This window comes from Pongo abelii, chromosome 6 (assembly GCF_028885655.2).
Source record: "Pongo abelii isolate AG06213 chromosome 6, NHGRI_mPonAbe1-v2.0_pri, whole genome shotgun sequence".
NCBI classification, from domain to species: domain Eukaryota; kingdom Metazoa; phylum Chordata; class Mammalia; order Primates; family Hominidae; genus Pongo; species Pongo abelii.
In genome coordinates, this window is record NC_071991.2 from 51,814,247 (window position 1) to 51,834,510 (window position 20,264).

General features: G+C 42.7%; 1 protein-coding gene and 1 long non-coding RNA gene across 2 annotated transcripts; one reads left to right on the forward strand and one right to left on the reverse strand.

Annotated features, from left to right (window-relative positions):
- Positions 1-4,415: 4,415 nt before the first annotated feature.
- On the forward strand, positions 4,416-18,679 carry RP9 (RP9 pre-mRNA splicing factor). The gene is made up of 6 exons (XM_002818070.5): positions 4,416-4,621; positions 12,904-12,934; positions 14,026-14,155; positions 16,112-16,203; positions 16,912-16,973; positions 18,045-18,679. Exons 1-6 carry the CDS (start codon positions 4,470-4,472, stop codon positions 18,241-18,243), a joined length of 666 nt encoding a protein of 221 aa, XP_002818116.1. The 5' UTR covers positions 4,416-4,469; the 3' UTR covers positions 18,244-18,679.
- Positions 9,368-17,641, reverse strand: LOC134761761 (uncharacterized). Its single transcript, XR_010140850.1, has 2 exons — positions 17,497-17,641; positions 9,368-10,832 (listed from the first exon to the last, which is right to left on the reverse strand). It is a non-coding gene; the product is annotated as an uncharacterized LOC134761761 (long non-coding RNA).
- Positions 18,680-20,264: the final 1,585 nt, after the last annotated feature.

A 20,264-nucleotide genomic window follows, 5' to 3' on the forward strand; every position in this document is an offset into this window, starting at 1 on the left:
AACACCTCTATGCAAATAAACTAGAAAATCTAGAAGAAATGGATAAATTCCTCGACACATACACCTGCCCAAGACTAAACCAGGAAGAAGTTGAATCTCTGAATAGACCAATAACAGGAGCTGAAATTGAGGCAATAATCAATAGCTTACCAACTAAAAAAAGTCCAGGACCAGATGGATTCACAGCCAAATTCTACCAGAGGTACAAGGAGGAACTGGTACCATTCCTTCTGAAACTAGTCCAATCAATAGAAAAAGAGGGAATCCTCCCTAACTCATTTGATGAGGCCAGCATCATCCTGATACCAAAGCCTGGCAGAGACACAACCAAAAAAGAGAATTTTAGACCAATATCCTTGATGAACATTGATGCAAAAATCCTCAATAAAATACTGGCAAACTAAATCCAGCAGCACATCAAAAAGCTTATCTACCATGATCAAGTGGGCTTCATCCCTGGGATGCAAGGCTGGTTCAATATACGCAAATCAATAAATGTAATCCAGCATATCAACAGAACCAAAGACAAAAACCACATGATTATCTCAATAGATGCAGAAAAGGCCTCTACAAAATTCAACAACCCTTCATGCTAAAAACTCTCAATAAATTAGGTATTGATGGGACGTATCTCAAAATAATAAGAGCTATCTATGACAAACCCACAGCCAATATCATACTGAATGGGCAGAAACTGGAAGCATTCCCTTTGAAAACTGGCACAAGACAGGTATGCCCTCTCTTACCACTCCTATTCAACATAGTGTTGGAAGTTCTGGCCAGGGCAATCAGGCAGGAGAAGGAAATAAAGGGTATTCAATTAGGAAAAGAGGAAGTCAAATTGTCCCTGTTTGCAGATGACATCATTGTATATCTAGAAAACCCCATTGTCTCAGCCCAAAATCTACTTAAGCTGATAAGCAACTTCAGCAGTCTCAGGATACAAAATGAATGTACAAAAATCACAAGCATTCTTATACACCAATAACAGACAAACAGAGAGCCAAATCATGAGTGAACTCCCATTCACAATTGCTTCAAAGAGAATAAAATACCTAGGAATCCAACTTACAAGGGACGTGAAGGACCTCTTCAAGGAGAACTACAAACCACTGCTCAAGGAAATAAAAGAGGATAGAAACAAATGGAAGAACATTCCATGCTCATGGGTAGGAAGAATCAATATCATGAAAATGGCCATACTGCCCAAAGTAATTTATAGATTCAATGCCATCCCCATCAAGCTACCAATGACTTTCTTCACAGAATTGGAAAAAACTACTTTAAAGTTCATATGGAACCAAAAAAGAGCCCGCATCACCAAGTCAATCCTAAGCCAAAAGAACAAAGCTGGAGGCATCACGCTACCTGACTTCAAACTATACTACAAGGCTACAGTAACCAAAACAGCATGGTACTGGTACCAAAACAGAGATATAGATCAATGGAACAGAACAGAGCCCTCAGAAATAACGCTGCATATCTACAACTATCTGATCTTTGACAAACCTGAGAAAAACAAGCAATGGGGAAAGGATTCCCTATTTAATAAATGGTGCTGGGAAAACTGGCTAGCCATATGGAGAAAGCTGAAACTGGATCCCTTCCTTACACCTTATACAAAAATTAATTCAAAATGGATGAAAGACTTAAACGTTAGACCTAAAACCATAAAAACCCTAGAAGAAAACCTAGGCATTACCAATTCAGGACACAGGCATGGGCAAGGACTTCATGTCTAAAACACCAAAAGCAATGGCAACAAAAGCCAAAATTGACAAATGGGATCTAATTAAACTAAAGAGCTTCTGCACAGCAAAGGAAACTACCATCAGAGTGAACAGGCAACCTACAAAATGGGAGAAAATTTTCGCAACCTACTCATCTGACAAAGGGCTAATATCCAGAATCTACAATGAACTCCAACAAATTTACAAGAGAAAAACAACCCCATCAAAAAGTGGGCAAAGGATAGGAACAGACACTTCTCAACCTCCTAAACCTCACCTCTAGAGAGGAATGAAGAGACCTCCACTCTCTAACCAGCTTCCTGTAGGATTCCTGAACAAAATCAAAGCTGGTAGCAAGGAAGAGAAGGAGAAATGTCAACTGAGTTGCCAAACATTTGCCCCAGAATACCAATTAAGTTTGGTGTCTGCCCTTCCTCCCTCAGTCTTTCGTACCTGCAAGCCTAAAGTAAAGCACATCGTCTGCCATTTTCCCTCCGATCCTACTGGTTAGCAACTATTGATGGATAGAAATAATTTTTCTTTTTTTGAGACAGGGGCTCACTCTGTCACTCAGGCTGGTGTGCAGTGGCATCATCATGGCTCACTGTAGCCTCCACCTCCTGGGTTCATGCAATCCTCCCACCTAAGCTCCACAAATACCTAGGACTACAGGCACAAGCCACCATGCCTGGCCCTAGAAGTAATTTTAACAGCTGTTATAGTGCATGACCAAAGGGCTTCTCATGTTTCTACTGCGCTGCAGAAGACCGTAGACATGCATGCCTGAGGGTCCACTTCACCATGAGAGTTCCTTGAAGACTAGTATTTTGGGTAGGAAAAAAAAGAAAGATTTTGCATTGTACTCTCTAATCTAGCCATGTATTAGAATGTGATCTTTCCCTTCTCCTACTTTTTTCCTCTCCTCATCTTCCCAGTGGGGAAAGGTCACTGGTAAGATAAGAGCTTGTAAAAATACACCTTAACAGCAAAATAATGGTGTCAAGGTTACATTGTGAAGGGTGATCAATACAAGCAGGAGAAAGTCTATTCTTTTTTTAGTTGCTCCATTCTGAAAGGTTTAAAACCTGTCCAGTAGCACACACTAAGGACCAAGTGCAGCTGCCCCACCGCAAGTGGGCCAACACCAAGGCTGCTTGACTGGCCTCAAGAATGAATCTCTGGTGTCTTAGGAGGGGGAAGAAGAATAAAATGAAAAACAAAGGGGTTCATGGACAGGAGGGTACAACAGAAAGAGAGCATAAAGAGAAGTCAGGGAATATCAAATCACAAAATAATTTCACAGTCAGGCGCAGTGATTCCCACCTGTAATCCCAGTGTTTTGGGAGGCTATGGCAGGAGGATTGCTTGAGGCCAGGAGTTCAAGACCAGCCGAGGCAGCATAGCGAGACCCCATCTCTACAAAATAAAAATTTTTTTAAAGTTAAAAAGAATTTTGGAAAGAGCAGTATCACATAGAAAATTAATGAGACTGTATTATTGAGGAGAGCCATGTCCTAAAAGAAAAAAAAAGCTATTCATCATGATGCAAGACTTCAAAATATGTTAATCATCATAAAAGTTGGGCAGTTCATGTGGACAATCGCCATGCAATTGCCCATAATCTATCCCTGCAATACACTTTTTCTATGTTGAATTTTCTTTTTAGTTTGCTTTTGTTTTTCTATTTTCTCTTTTAGCTTTTTCATTATTTTAAATTGTCAGCATTATGTTTTACAATTCACTATGCTATGTATTACATCTTAACATCATTTCTAATACTGGAGGCATCAACTGTATAAAGACTTTTAGAGAGTTCAAATTTGTTTTATGCATTTTTTGCAAATATGACTCAATCAAAGCTCATTATTACAATGGCGACTGTGTATGTAAGCATTCTACATATATGTAAAAATGTAGAAATTTCCTCGATAAATAAATAAGTGTCTTTTCTGTACATCTGCATTTGTGAAAGATGAACTTTCTCAAGATCTTGGCTCTGGGTGACTGGCACAGTGGTGATGTCATGGTGACCCATTCTGTCAAAAGACTTAGGTTGTCTCTCATGGTATTTCAGACGACCGCAGTTATAAAGCTGGGTGCACACAATTACCGAACATAATTATATGTTTATATATTTCACTTTTTGAACATTTTTTTCTTCTGAGAGACAATCTCGCTTTTTCGCCCAGACTGGAGTGCAGGGGCACGATCTCGGCTCACTGCAACCTCTGCCTCCTGGGTTCAAGCAATTCTCCTGCCTCAGCCACTCAAGTAGCTGGGACTACAGGCGCCCGCCACCACGCCTGGCTAATTTGAACATTTTTTTATGAATGCAGTTCATCTGCTCATCCCTGTGTGACTGTTGCTAGTATACCTGAGGTGGGTGTGGCCGGGCGGGAACCTCCAGTCTCCAGGAAGCTCACCCAGGCTCCCAACCAGCGCCCCGCCCCGCTTCGGCTCCAGCTAGGCGGCGCTCCCCACCCACCCGCAGCAGCCTGCCTGGCGGCTGGGCCCGAGACCCGGAGCCCTGACTTGGGGCCCGGCGCGGCGAGGCGGGGATCAGGCGGCCGAGGCTGAGACTTCGGGGCCGCTGGGGTGAGTTGCGGGGCGGCGGCGGGAGGGGGCGCTGCGGAGCCCCGCGACTGCCGCGCGGAGGAAGTGCTCTCTTGGCCGCCGCCGCCGCCGCCGCCGCCGGAGCCGCGCCGCGGGGGTTGCCCGAGCCGCGCTGCGGGGGCCGAGATGTCGTCCCGGCCTGGGCGCGAGGACGCGGCGCCTGCGGGCGCGCGGCGACCGCGTGAGCCGCCGGAGCAGGAGCTGCAGCGACGTCGGGAGCAGAAGCGGCGGCGGCACGACGCGCAGCAGCTGCAGCAACTCAAGCACCTGGAGTCCTTGTGAGTCCCGAGCTGCCGTCCGCGCGCGGCCCGTCTTCTGAAATCAGGGGCCCGGGGCGCGGGACGCCGTGGTGGGCGCTAGGCGGGGTCCTCCGAGCCCCCACGAGCAGGCAGGGGGACCGGGCCCGGCAGGAGCCTGGTGCGGGCGACCGATGTCGGGCGCCGCGGTCAAGGACTTGAAGTCCGTCCTCCTGGTGGGGAGCGAGGGGCGCTCAGGGAGCCAACTGCCGCTCGGCACCAAGCAGAAACTGACTTGGGAGGCCCTGCGCTTCCCTAGCTCCAGGGGGTTCCAGGAGAGTCCGGATGACCCGGGAGATTGTGGTGTAAAGAAGATTCAAATGTAGGGGAAGGAAATATGGCTTCCCTCTACCCTTCTAAGTTCTTAAGTTGGGCCACAAATTAAATTGTCATAAGACAGATTAACAGGAGAAAAACTTTTAATTATGTACCCGTGCACTAGAGGGCCGCAAAAGTGGGAGACTGAAAGAAGGGCCAGGGAATAGGGGCGTGGGCCTTTTGGGGCGTGGTGGAGACCTTATGGAAGGGTGAGGGGGGAAATGTATGGTGAATAAAGGTTGCTTTGTTATCCCGATGAGGCGCTCAGGCGATAAAAGTTGCCGCCAAGCAGCTGTCTTCCTGATACAGATACATTTACTACAGAAAATTTCCTTTATAGGTGTAAATTTCTCTTTACAACAGACGAGTCGAAAAATAATAAGAACAAAAGGAAAAAAAGCAATCATACTTTATTTTAAGCAGTTGAGGGGTAGCTGAGTAAGTTATCCTGTCTTGTTTGGTTATGTTACTTATAGCTCAAAGTCATCAATATGCCAGGGTGGCATGTTTGGGGATGGTGCACTCTTGTCTTTTGCAGTCATTTATCAGGGTGGCGTTTCCTAAATTCTAACACAGACCTCGGGTGGAAAGTTCAGGCAGCAACTCTTTCAGTTCTTGTCCGTGATTCTATAATTAGCTGCATAAAACAACCTTTTCTAACTGTGGCATTCACTCAGTTATTCAAGAATTCGTTTCTGTTTTAGCTACTTCTAGTTACCTGTGCTAAGTAGGTGTTAAATTAAGTATAGCCTAAAGCTGCCTCCTTGAATATTTTAAGTTTAGCCTAAAAGTTTCTCTATACTTAGTGAACTGTAACCTAAGTGGATGTGTAAACAGACTGTAACCTACTGTTATAAGTACCTGAGTCTCAGACAATCACAGCAGCTGATTTTCAGGCCGTCACAGGTGGTCAGCCTTTGAAACCCTGTTCAAAGAAGGCAAACGCCAGGCTGTATGGAATCCAGCTATTTCTCTACCTTATTTGCTTTTCTGTACATCACTTTCCTTTTCCTGTCCATAAATGTTATCCCACCAGGTGGCAGCCTGAGAGTTGCTCTGGACCTATTCTGGTTATGGGGGTGCCCTCTTTGAAAACAGTTTTTTGCTCAAGTAAAGTTTAATTTGTCTACTTTAAAAAAAAACATAATTCATATAAGAAAAGATCCTCAAAGAGTTAAAATCCTTTATAATTAACCTTCTGGGAGGTTTGATGTGAGATAAATTCCTATGTTGGGACCTGGCCTGCTCTTTTTCCAGTGTGCCCCGCTCTGAACGACTTTTCGCCTTAGCAGGGCAGGGGTTGCAGGATAGAGACCCTGCATTGTGGGCATCCACGTTACAGGGCAGTCCTGGCCCTTTCAAGTCACTATGTGGCGCTCTTGGTCTCCCAGGGAAGTCAGGTGTTCAAAGATCTTCCCCTAGCATAAGCACCAGAATGCCTGGCCCTGCCCAGCCCTCAATATATTTAGCTATAGGATGCTAGAGGATGGTTAATTCCACTTATTTGTAGCTCAGAGAGCTTTTTCACAGATGAGAGAGATTATAACCTACTTTTACAGATGAAAAAATGGAGGAACAGTGGTTAAGTCATGTGATCAAGCATACATTGACCAGTTAACCAGCAAATCTAGAGCTGAACCCAGGTGTCTGATTGACTGGTGGGATTTTTCCAGTTTCTGAGATTTAAAACTGAATGAGCCGTTGAGACATTTGCTTTGGCTACTTCAGAATCTTGTTTGAGCTTTAAATTGTATTTATACCAGAGTAATATGTAGTTTTAAAATTCAAATAGTACTAAAAGTGCTACCAAAAAATAGCAATAGGCTGCCCAACTCCTCGGTAACCACTCATATTCCCTGTGTCCCTCTTCCCCCTCCCAAACCAGGCTTCTCTGTGTAAACTTTTAGGTTTTACTTCTGGGATTTAACTGTATATTTATTTTATTTATTTATTTATTTATTGAGATGGAGTCTCACTCTGTCACCCAGGCTGGAGTGCAGTGGCGCAATCTTGGCTCACTGCAACCTCCACTTCCTGGGTTCAAGCGATTCTCCTGCCTCTGCCTCCCAAGTACCTGGGACTACAGGTGTGCATCACCATGCCCAGCTAATTTTTATATTTTTAGTAGAGATGGGGCTTCACCATGTTGGCCAGGATGGTCTCGATCTCTTGACCTAGTGGTCTGCCCACCTCAGCCTCCCAAAGTGCTGGGATTATAGGCATAAGCCACTGCGCCCGCCAACTGTATATTCCTAAATTGTATATTTATACTGTTTACATCAATTCAACATCTTAGACATGCCTCTTAACTTCTTGTCACAGTAAGGATTTAGTTCTTTACCTACCCTTCTTGTTTCCAATCTTCCAGTATAGTTCCATCATATCAATTTTTGCTAAACGAATGCTTAGTATTAACATTATTATAACTAGGCTGGGCTCTGTGGCTCACGCCTGTAATACCAGCATTTTGGGAGGTAGAGGTGGGAAGATCGCTTGAGGCCAGAAGTTCTAGACCAGCCTGGGCAGCATTTATAGATCTTATCTCTGCAAGAAAGAAGGAAAAAAGAAATGAACCAGGCATGGTGGTACATGCCTGTGGTTCCAGCTACTTGGGAGGCTGAAGTGGGAAGATCTGCTTGAGCCTGGGAGGTTGAGGCTGCAGTAAGCCATGGTTGCACCACTGCACTCCAGCCTGGGCAACAGAGTGATATCCTGTCTCAAAAACAAACAAACAAACAAAAAACAGCAATATAACTATGAATTATTACTCACTTTTGAGCCAAGTAGTGTACTCTGATTTATTTTGCTTTCTATACTATTGTTAACTTTTAAGTAGTTAATAAGAGCCTTTGTTTTTCACTTGCTTAATTTTCTACTGCTGTTTTTCCCCCAGTGTCTCCAAAATCTGAGTACCATAAAGGTGAAAAGGTATCTTTCCTTACCTATCATAGGAGTCACAGCAGATACTCCTATAACAAAAGATAGGTCAACAAGAAAAAAGCATAACAAATATATTTAATCAAAGTTTTATGTGACACGGGAACGTTGAGAAAGGAAGACCCAGAGACCCAGAGGAAACTATTTTTATGCTTAGTTTGGATGAAGAATGTATAGCAGTGTAGAAATATAATTGGACAAAAAAGGGTATAATACAGTGGTAATAGGGAAAATCTAGCAAGTTCTGTCTATTCAGATTTTTCAGGCCTCTCTGTGTACGATTACTTCCTCCCAGGTATGGGGCAGGATCCTTTCTGGAACAAGGGGTCCTGATCTATCAAACAAAGTAGGTCAGCTAATTTTTTTATGGCCAGCTCTGACACAGAAAGGCAAGGAAATGTTAGGGTAATATTTGTAGGAGTTTATTATTATTATTTTAAATATTTTTTTAAAAGTTCCACTGAGATTGTATCTTTTTTAAAAAAACAATTAAAGTTATTTGTAGGACTTCTGGCTTGCTTTGTGGGAGACTTGTTCTAGTTTTTATGGCCCACTTGTGGAAAAGAGGAATTCTGGCCTCTCTGACTGCTTTGGGGAAGAAAGCAGGGCAGGAGACAGGAGGGCAAGAGAAAGTCAGCAACTTTCTTCTGAGGCCTTCTCTAATCTCATTTAGTTCAAAGTACTCAGCATGCCAAAGCACCATACTTTGGGGTATCATTTTCTGAGCCCCAATAGTACTTTTTCCACACATAACTACATATCAGGTAATTAATCAGTTCATTTTTTACCTAGACTCTTCATTCTGTTGTCCTTCAGTACACTGGTTACTTTGTAGACCTGGTCCAGCAGTGGTCCTAGGGCATCCTTTCCCACTCTCCTATCTTGCATCTCATTCCTGGATTCCATGTCTTCCTCTTTATATGTTTACTCTCACATTTTACCAAAGCCAATTCTGCAACTTCCTATGAAAGAGTGCATTGGAGGTAAAGTTTTTGACACCTTGCATATCTGAAGGTGTCTTTATTCTATCCTAAAACTTGGTACATAATTTGACTAGGTATAAAATTATAGGTCAAAAATCATTTTTGGGCTGGGCATGGTGGCTTACACCTGTAATCCCGACACTTTGGGAGGCCAAGGCAGGAGGATCATTTGAAGCCAAGAGTTCAAGACCAGCCTGGGCAACAATGTGAGACCCTGTCTCTACAGAAAATTTAAAAATTAGCCAGGCACAGTGATATGGACCTGTAGTCCCAGCTACTCCAGAGGCTGAGGCAGGAGGAAAATAGTAACAACAATTTTCACTCAGTTTTGACGATAGTACATCACTATCTTCTAGCTTCCAAAACTGCTAAGGAGTTTGATGCCATTCTGACTCCCTTTCTTTTATAAGTTACCTGTTCAAGTTCACGTCACCCTTAAACGTTAAGAAACTATTCTTTATCGCTGCCATCCTGAAGTTTCATGATAATGTTAGTCTTTTCCAATTGACTTTTTTTTTTTAACTTTTATTTTAGGTTCAGGGGTACCTGTGTAGGTTTGTTATACAGGTAAACTCATGTCATGGGGATTTGTTGTACAGATTATTTCATCACCCAGGTACTAAGCCTAGTACCCAAGAGTTATTTTTTCTGATGCTAACCCTCCGCCTACCCTCCACCCTCAAGTGGGCCCCAGTGTGTGTTGTTCCCCAGTTTGTGCAGTTGACTCTTTTTTTCTTGACATGTCATAAATGCATTAACTACGTACATAAATTTATGTCTTACTTCCTCTCCCCAATTTTGTTTTTTCCTTCTGTTGATTTTCTGTTGCTCTATCTCTTCTGTCTCTTTGTATTTTCATTGTGCTTTGTAGATGTATCTTTTTCTCTACTAAACATATTTAATTGTTATATTTCTAAATCAAAAAGCTTTTTCTAATTCTGCAAATTGTTTTTTATATTATCCTGTTCTTGTTTCATAAGTGAAATATCTTCACTCATCTATGAGGATACTTACTCGTTTTTCTTTTTTGTTGTCTTTTGTTCCCTACATTGCCTCTATTTCTTGTTTGCCTTTTCTTTTGATTGCTGTCTTCCATTTAGTAATTTTTTTTCTCTCTCTAATATCTGGGTATTCTTGAATCTCAACCATATTTTGTTTTGTTTTGTGTTTTTTAGAGACAAGCTCTCATTCTGTCACCCAGGCTGGAGCACAGTGGCACGATCATAACTCACTACAGCCTCGACTTCCTGGGCTCAAGTGATCCCCCCTGAATCAGCCTACAGAGTAGCTGGGATTGCAGGTGCACACCATGACACCTAGCTAGTTTTTTTACACTTTTTTTAAGAGATGGAATCTTACTATGTTGCCCAGGCTGGTCGCGAACTCCTGGCTTCAAGGAATCCTCTCTCTTCAGCCTCCCAAAGTGCTGGGATTACAGGCATGAGCCGCTGCTCTGGCATCAACTCATTTAAGAGTAGGCGCTATACAGCTCTTGTCAAGGGCAGCTGTGTGTGGGAGAGAAAAAAGAGAGAAGGTGTTGTTTGTTGATCAGATAGCTTCATAATAGGGCGCTCATGCTGCAGGGTACCCTTTTTATCAAGAGACTTCCAAATGTCCGTAGTTGGAGATTTTTTTCTGGGGCTCCTAAGTTCCTCTAGAAAAGGGTCTTGAGTCCTCTGCCTGGGGGCCAGGGATCTTTGCCTGGCTGCCAGTGTTGCTGAGTTGGAGAGGCTAACCCTGCAGCCTCCTTCAAGTGTTGAGCAGGCAGCCTCCTGGCTGTAGGAAGGAAGCCTTAGGAAGGAAGCCTCATCTTCTGAAAACTGTTACTTCCTCCACCCCAGGAAGTCCATTGCCATTTCCACTTTCCCAAATTTGTTGAAAACTTCCTCTGATGTTGCCTCCTTTTGGGATATCTTTATGGCCTTTTTATTTTTTCACTGTCATTTTTAAAGCATCTGGGGAAGGAGATAGATAAGCATGTTGGTCAGTTGGCCATGTTAAATGGGAAGCTCCACAGTGCTCTTTTATAAATTGAATTCAAATCTTTTCATCCCTGATGTGATGGAGTCTCCTGAGTCTCCACCACAGTTTTCCCTCGGTGACCCTGCCTGCCAGGCCCCTGAGGGCATCCGAGGCTTCCACCTGCTCCAACACTCTGTCACTCAATAGCTCCTGGGCTGCCAGGCATAACAGAGTGGACTTTCTGGGTGTATGTGGCAGTTTCACCTCTGCCACGCAGCCCCTTGGATGCAGCTGCAGGAACAATTGTGTGGAATGGAGTACACTTGTGTTAGGGACTCTTCTCAAAGAAAATCCATCTCAACAGTCAACAGAAAGAGTAATTTGAAACACTTAACAAAAGATTTCTTACTCTGTACACACTTGAAAAGACAGCGTGTCTCCCCTCAGACATAACTGTAGTTTTCTTCCTACTCAGAGCAAGTTAGTACAGTCTGAATGACTAAGTAAGGCTTTTCAGATGGCACAAAATAATGCACCTCAATCAACTTTTTTTTTTATCTTAAGAATTAACTGCAGCTGGACACAGTGGCTCATGTATAGAATCCCAGTACTTTGGGAGGCCAAGACAGGAGGATTGCTTGAACCCAGGAGCTCGAGGCTGCAGTGAGCTGTGATCATGCCACTGCACTCCAGCTTGGGTGACAGTGACTGCAAAGATAAATGCGTACCTCTTAACTGTCACACTGTAGAACCTAAACTGCACATGAACACACTTCAGTTTTCTAATCTGTATTTAGTAGTTATATTTTTTAGTATACTACATTAATGAATTGTTCAGCCCCAGGAAACAATATGAACCACCCTTCTTTAAACTTGTAAAACCACTTGTAAAATGGACTTTGGGAATGCCATTGCTGATAATATTATATTTCCAAATGTGCAATTGCATCACACTCATTTTCATCTTGGCAAGAACAGTTACTTTTTTTTTGAGAATTTGGATCTCAGTTTGATTGGCCATATATTTTTTGTATAATGTCTGTCTCCAGGCTGGAGTGCAATGGCGTGATCTCAGCTCACTGCAACTTCTGCCTCCCAGGTTCAAGCAGTTCTTCTGCCTCAGCCTCCCAAGTAGCTGGGATTACAGGCACCCGCCACCACGCCCAGCTAATTTTTGTATTTTTAGTAGAGACGGGGTTTCATCATGTTGGCCAAGCTAGTCTGGAGCTCCTGACCTCAAGTGATCTGCCCGCCTCGGCCTCCCAAAGTGCTGGGATTACAGTCGCAAGCCACCACGCCTGGCCGAATGAAAATTTTTTCACTCTTCCCTTAATCTATTCTTGACTCCCTTTTCCAATATTCATTGTCTTCTAAAGGGTCCCTTAAACTGTGCATAAGACAAGAGTCCAAATGAAGAAAACATTAAATCATTAAGTGTTTCTATATGTTGCAGCCATTCTGAAGTATTAAAATGAGAGAGCCAGGTATCATGGTGCCATGGTACACAACTGTAGTCCCAGCTACTCAGGAGGCTGAGGTGGGAGGATTGCTTGAGGCCAGGGGTTTGAGACCGGCCTGGCAACATGACAAGACCCTGTCTCAAAAAAAAAAAAAAAAAAAAGTACTTCCCTAAAGGTTTAAAGGGTCAAGGGACAGACCTGAGCTAAAAATATTTGCATATTACTCTTTTGGGAGGAGGTACAAATTGCTTTAGGAGCCTGAGAGTTGTTCTTTGAGTGCACAAACACCTTGCCTTCAGAATTTCCTTCCCATCTTGCTGCCTGTCCCATCTGGAGACTTGCATGCTCAGCATTCTGGGTCTCCTCTGGGTTCAGTCCCTGGATGGAAATAAGGCCTGGCCAGTCTCAGATGGCAGGTGCCGCTTAGCACAGGGAGGAGAAGCGTTCTGCTCTTCTCAGGTGATTGCTCGTCTGCAAACCAGTGATAAAAGCTTATTGTTGCTAAAATCTCTGATTAAAAATCCTACAGCCCCTTTTTTGCAGTAACTTGATGTGTTATGTTTACATTAACATGGTTGATAAGGTTTTGTTTTTTGTTTTCCAGTTATGAAAAACCTCCTCCTGGGCTTATCAAGGTTAGTGTGAAGTTTGTACTCTTGGTTATTCCACTAGACATACTTGTAGACTCAGTAACTTGTTACGAAAAATGGTTGCATGATGTTAAATCTCCTTTTACCAAAAGCCTGTTTCTTTTCCTGCAGATGACTGAGGGGTCAAAATTTTTAGTTTTGTCACAAGCCTCTGCCTTTGCGGAAATTTCATCAGCCATGTTTCCCTTTCCCGAAGAACCAGTGCAGGCCCACATGGATTCCTTGGCCATGCCCCTCTTCTCTCTTGCTGGGGATGGCATCTCTAAGCTCTTTTCCTTTGTCGGCCTCACCCGGCTCAGCCCCTCGGTCCATCCTGTGCTGGTTTCTTGAGCTCAGCAGCTCAGAGAGCAGTAAACTCTGAGGAGATCTGACAGCTATCCAGTCCCGCTCCCCGGTGCAGGCATCCCTCCTGCAGCTCCCTGGCCAAGGTGCCAGGGTGTCTGTGCACGAGGGAGACTTAGAGTGGCAGGCCACGGCCAAGAAAACTTGCTGTTTCATAACTCTCAGCGAAGAAATATTCTTTAAAAACATTAGTCTCTTGTAAATTTAATATTTATAGAAACTTAAAAAAATCCAAAAGTTTAAAAACACATTAATTATAAATGCAGTTATTGAGTGGTAAAAATGCACATCAGAGATACAGCATGCATGTGACTGTAAAACATAACAGGGCCTTCAGGGTATAATAAACTATTCTAGCATAACAGGCCATTTCTATTATTCCAGGAAGCCTGGTTTACTTTAATTCTACATTTTGAGGTAGTGAAACTTTTTTTTTTTAATCTTAGAATCTAATTTGGAGCTCACCAGTCATTGCTATATAAGGACAGACTTTTCTGCTTCACCATAACTTTTCTCTAAGAACAGCTACATTGCTTTTGGTATAGTTCTTCTGGTACATTTGTTTCCTGTTTTTTCAATCAGGTGTAACTTGTCTTTTTTTCTAGTTTTGAGGGGTAACTAAGATGATGTTGGCACCGGAAGCCCAGGAAAAAGCCAGGCAAGGTGGCTCCAAGGGGAGCAGGAGAGAATCCCAGCGCTCTTGCCATGCTGTTTATACCTGTTCCCTTTTTTAGGAAGATGAGACTAAGCCAGAAGATTGCATACCAGATGTACCAGGCAATGAACACGCCAGGGAATTTCTGGCTCATGCACCAACTAAAGGACTTTGGATGCCACTGGGGAAAGAAGTCAAAGTTATGCAGTGTGAGTGTGGGAGAGTTTCCCTAATCCATGCAACTTACATGCCACAATTTACAAAGAGTGTTTACTTCTTTATTTAACTTGTTATCACAGCCCTCTTACAGCCAAGGCATGTTCTCCATCTCCTAGATAAGGAAGCATCCACCCCACCTCTCACCCCCATGCCATGTGAAGAAGAAAGAGGGCTGTCATCTTAAGCCAGGAAGAAAGCTCTCACCACAAACCCACCTTGCTGGGACCCTGATCTCAGATTTCCAACCTACAGAATTAATGAGAAAACCAGTTTCTGTTGTTTAGGCCACCCAGAATACGGCATTTTGTTATGTCAGCCCGAGCTGACTAAGACACCATCTTTCTGCAGGTCCCCTTAGCCTCTCTCCTGTATTGGATCACCCATTTTCCTATGTCTTGAGTCTTGTTTATTATCATATTCTCTCCTTATGGTATAACAAATCCTATGGCAGTTACCTTCAAAATGGGTTTATAGGAGATAAAAATGTCAAGACCTTTACTTTTCTGGAATTGTCTTTGACAGATTTTTAACTTTACCAGAATATTGAATTCTAATTTAAAAAATCAGTTTCCTTGAGAATTTTGATGGGAATGCTTTATTGCCTTGATCATTTGTTAAGAGCAAAGACAACGTGCCTCAGAGTTCAGTATCTATCAGTTTTTCTTCTTTGGGTGGGTTATATTTTCCCAGAGAAGGCTCCCACGTGGAGGGAAAGCCATGCTATGAGTGTTCTGGGAGCCGAGTGGAGGGAGTCTGGAAATGTGTCCATCTGCTTTTCATTCATTCGTGTGACCCTTTGTGGCTATTGCAGCAGCTTCCTTCAGACCTACCTGATGTCTCCCTGGTCTCCCTGGCCAGAGACCCTCTGTTTTACCTTTTCCACACATTAAGCAACCTTCTACCAGGGTCAGGGAAACAGGGTCTCACTCTGTCACCCGGGCTGGAGTACAGTGGTGTGATCACAACTTACTGCAGCCTCAACCTCCCAGAATCAGGTGATCTCACATCAGCCTCTGAGATAGCTGGGACTACAGGCGTGTGCCACCAGGCTTAGCTAATTTTTTTGTATTTTTGTAGAGATAGGGTTTCACCATGTTGCCTAAGCTAGTCTCGAACTCCTGGCCTCAAGCGATCTACCCGCCTCTGCCTCCCAAAGTGCTAGGATTACAGGTAGGAGCCACTATGCCCAGCCAACATTAATATTCTAAGAGAACTTGTGATTTTATTTACTTAAAAGTGAGAGTTTTGAACACACTCAACCTGAGAAAGAAGCTTTTATAGTGTCTAAAATAGTAAATGAGAAGCAGAGATACTTTATGAAAACATTTACTCTGAAAAATATACCGAAACACACTTTAAAAAAAATTTACCTTTTGGGCCGGGCATGGTGGCTCACGCCTGTAATCCCAGCACTTTGGGAGGCTGATGCGGGCGGATCACCTGAGGTCAGGAGTTCAAGACCAGCCTGGGCAATATGGCAAAACCCCGTCTCTACTAAAAATACAAAAATTAGCCGAGTGTGGTGGTACGCACCTGTAATCCCAGCTACTCAGGAGGCTGAGACAGAAGAATATCTTGAACTCAGGAGGCAGAGGTTGCAGTGAGCTGAGATCACGCCACTGCACTCCAGCCTGAGCGACAGAGCAGGACTCCATCTCAAAAAAAAAAAAAAAAAAAAAAATCACCTTTTGAAGTAATTTTCCATTGGATTGCTTCATAAATACTTGGTGATAGAATATTATTCCTAAAGGTATAAGACTAAAGGATGCTTGGGGAAGCAATTAGTTTACCTCTGTTTCTGGGATCTTACATGGCTTGTCCATAATTATATTTTGTTTTAGAATTAGAGTTTAATGACGAAGAACTTGAATATATTCTGCTGATTCTTTATCTTGAGTAGGTGAAACTGTGTTATCTTACAGAAATATTTCTCTTTTTGTTTTTAGGTTGGCGTTGCAAACGGTATGGTCACCGAACGGGTGACAAAGAATGCCCTTTCTTTATCAAAGGCAACCAAAAGTTAGAGCAGTTCAGAGTGGTAAGTAAAGTCCCAGAGTGTCAATTTACATTTATCAGAGATAGTGAAAATCAGTGAAGTAGAAAGTCACCAGTGAACTGAATGTTCACATAAAATACATTCCCAGAAGCCCTTTGACCAAAGTGTGTGCTGTTAACTACATGCTTACTAAATTACATTTGTATGACAAATTAGCTCTTTAACAAAAAAAGGAATTCTTATTAAAGTGGTCTTTGCTTGTAACTTGGAACAGTGATTTTTTTTTTCTCAAACAGACATTGTTATCTATTCAACCCCACTTTTTAAAATTTACTGTGTAAAAAAGTCATGTTTCATGACTAAAATCAGGGATTTAATTTCCCAGTCTTTAAAGAGCAAATTGTAAGATTAAAGTGTCCGTATATTTTTTCTTTAGATGACAGTTATTTCCTGTATTTTTCTTTTGTTTTTGAGGTGGCAGTGTTATAGCTCTGTGACTGCTCCTGCAGAGCAGGGCTACCCCAAAGACAGTGTGTTGAGAGTAGCCATTTCCTGTATTTTTCTAATTGGAAAATCCATTTTTTAGCCTTAATGAGTTTTCAGTGATGTGACCTAGAACATGTTGAACATGCAGCTACATCAAACAGTAAAAAAATAAAATAAACTGGTTTTCATAACATAGGCATTTCATTGTATTTAACTTGTGGTCCAAGAAGCCTAACCAAACCTTAACCTTCTCTGACCCTTAAGGCACATGAAGATCCCATGTATGACATCATAAGAGACAATAAACGACATGAAAAGGATGTAAGGTGAGGTCGTCCTGATGATAACAATATCCCCTTAAAGCTTTAAAATTATATAAAGTTGGAGAAAACCACTCTAGTGTTAGAGGAATGGTGCAGTAAACTTGGTACTTCAATTGTGAAAATATGTGGAGTGCAGGAGTCATGGCTGAAAAGGCCAGTGTTGGGGAATGAGCAGGCCAGCCTCCTCCTCCTTGGGTTAGCTTAAAGCCATTGGCTTGGTCCAGTTCTCTGGCCACTGCAGTTGATGTTGGCAACCCATGTTGTGCTGTCTACTTGTACAGTATAATTGATATTTTCATGTGATTCAGTTTATCTTCTCCAGAGTCTTTAGGGATCTGAGCTATTGTTAAAAATTATACTTAGGCCAGGCTCAGTGGCTCATACCTGTAATCCTAACACTTTGGGAGGCCGAGGCCAGCGGATTGCTGAAGTCCAGGCGTTTGAGACCAGCCTGGGCCATACGGCAAAACCCCATCTTTATAAAAAAATATAAAAATAAAAATTAGCCAAGTATGGCAGCACGTACCTGTAGTTCCAGCCACTGAGGAGGATGAGGTGGGAGGATCTACTTGACCCCAGTAGGTTGAGGCTGCAGTAAGCCATGATTGCACCACTGCACTCCAGCCTAGGTGACAGAGGAAGGCCCTGTCTCTAAAAAAAAAAAAAAAAAAAAAAAAGACATGATTAGAGAGAGGTGGAAAAAATTGGAGGGTTTGTTTTTTCAAATTGGTGGCATTATAACTATTAAAGATGTAGATTAAGAAATTGAGCAGTAGGGGAATGGTTTAGTAAAGTATGCGTCTGTTAGAAATTACAATTGTAAGGACTGTGGAAACATGCAGAAATGTCTAGGACAATAAAAAGAATACAAAGTGGCTTGTACACTGGTTACAGTCACGTAAAGTAGGCATTCAGGTGGAGAAGAATGAGAAAACAGGTAAAAAATAAAAATACTGTCTTTGTGACATGGTTATTCATCATCCTCTTATACTGCTTTTGAATGACGTATTTATCTAAGAAATTTATAAATTAAAGCTAAAACTCATTGTTCTTTGATCAATTTTGAATGTTTAGGATACAGCAGTTAAAACAGTTACTGGAGGATTCTACCTCAGATGAAGATGGGAGCAGCTCCAGTTCCTCTGAAGGTAAAGAGAAACACAAGAAAAAGAAGAAGAAAGAAAAGCATAAGAAAAGGAAGAAAGAAAAGAAAAAGAAGAAAAAACGGAAGCACAAATCTTCCAAGTCAAATGAGAGTTCTGACTCAGAGTGACAAGGATGTGACTTGTTCAACATTCTCTTCTCAAACACTGACCAAGGAACAGAGGAAGATGCAGTCAGAGAAAGTAGCAGGGCAGAGACGCTGAGAGAGGAGGATATGTGGGTCACAGCAGTGAGCTCCCACCCGCCTTCCAGTGAAAATGTGACCCCAGGAAAGGGAGTGTCTCCTTCCAGGTGCTAGCTCTGGACGGCAGCTGATTTTAGGCAGGAAAGTTTCTTCAGTGTTGTCCTCCCTGCTGGTCACATGAGTTTACGATTCCTTTGAAGTGTCTCCCACAGGGTGGCAGGACTGGGAGAATCTCTGAGGCGTGTCTTCCAGGCCCTCCCACAGCTTGTGCCCTCCGAGTGTGGACTCAGGTCCCATAGACATCAGGCTGGAGTCTTCTCTGTTGTTGAGGATAATAAAAGCTCATTATTTATTTTTTAAATGGAATGTATTTATTTATGAATGATACATAAGTACAAATAATACATGATACAAATTTAAAAGGTACATAAGATTTAATCATGAAAACTCTACTTCCTTTTCAATCCAGTTACCTTCCCCAATGTCTACCAGTGGTACTAGTTTCTTGTGAATATTTTATGTATCACAAGCAAGTACAGGGCTTTTCTTAGCAAATGCTATCCACATTCACTCACACATAGTTACATTTTAAACTTAGAAGTATGAACCTTACGGTGGTCAGTATCTGAGGGGGTTGGATCCAGGACCAACTCCCTCAATCCCTCACAGATACCAAAATCCGTGGATGCCCAAGTCCCTTATATTAAATGGCATGCTATTTGCCCGTTACCTACACACATCTTCCCATATACTTTAATTCATCTGTAGATCACTTATAACACCTAGTACAATGTAAATAGTTGTTATAATGTATTGTTTAGGGAATAAGGGCAAGAGAGTCTGCACATGTTCCATAGAGACAGAACCATCCATTTATTTTTTTGAATATTTTCTATCTAGTTTGATGAATTCACGAATGTAGAACCTGCTGATAGGGTGGGCCCACTGTTTTTATATATCAAGTATATTTGGCTTTACTGCCATATCAGAAGTGTGCATTTATATTTACCCAACATGATTTGTTGATTTGGGGGCTAGGGAGTTCTTAAAACAATGAAAAACCTTGTATGGCTGCATTCTAATTCACTTGCTTTCTACTGCCAAAGTCCCACAATTTTCACAGAGTGACTCAGAAAAAGTTTAAGAATATACAGGGATTTCCATACTGGGTCAGGTACCCACATCCCAAAATCTCCCTTTCTTCCTCTTCCTGTTGCCTGACCACAGCCCACACATGCTCTTGTAGCTGAGACTAGGCCACAGTAGAGGCATCTCAGGAGGCCAAGGTGTTCCTGCAGCTGGAGGAGAGGAAGTCCATCGTTTGCTGAGCCAAAGTGAAGCTGGATCTTGCTCATAGGCAAACGTGTCCCTCTGTGGCCAACGCTGGTCTCTTGCTGCTTTAGGCACTCAGTCAGGGTCCCAGAAACTCACTCCCATTTTCTGCCGCTTTTCCTGGGGTTTGGATTCCCTCCTTTTTAAGGAACAGCCAAGCCAGGCCCAGACTGACCCTTCTCCAACTTTCATCAGTCAATGCTACTATTTTTGGCCTTGGAATACAACCTCACAAACACAATAAAGAATGGGATGGCCAGGACTATTTCTGAAAACTGTAAGGCCAGTGATTCAACCTTGCCTTACACTTATCCTTGTCATGCAGAACACAGGCCATCTGTCCTCTGCCATATGCTCAGCATTTCCCACCCAGGTAGAGCTGATCCTCTTCTTCCAGGAATTGGCTACTGTCCCTCCGCAATCCCATTCATGATAAAAAGCATTCTTACACAACACGAGAGATGCTGCATCAATAATTCTCAAGCCTTCGAGGCACCCAAATCAACTAAAGATGCAGATTCCTGTGCTCCATTCAAAAACTACCAGAATTTTCCATTTCCTAGGTCTGGGGTGAACCTGGGAATCTGCCTTGCTAACAAGCGATGCTGACGCTG

Bases quoted from the DNA above. Each gene is read 5' to 3' on its own strand.
- RP9 (XM_002818070.5), top strand. From the start codon at position 4,470: ATGTCGTCCCGGCCTGGGCGCGAGGACGCGGCGCCTGCGGGCGCGCGG. The intron at 12,935-14,025 runs GTTAGTGTGAAG...TCCCTTTTTTAG, and splicing joins CTCCTCCTGGGCTTATCAAG to GAAGATGAGACTAAGCCAGA. The intron at 14,156-16,111 runs GTGAGTGTGGGA...TTTTGTTTTTAG, and splicing joins AGAAGTCAAAGTTATGCAGT to GTTGGCGTTGCAAACGGTAT.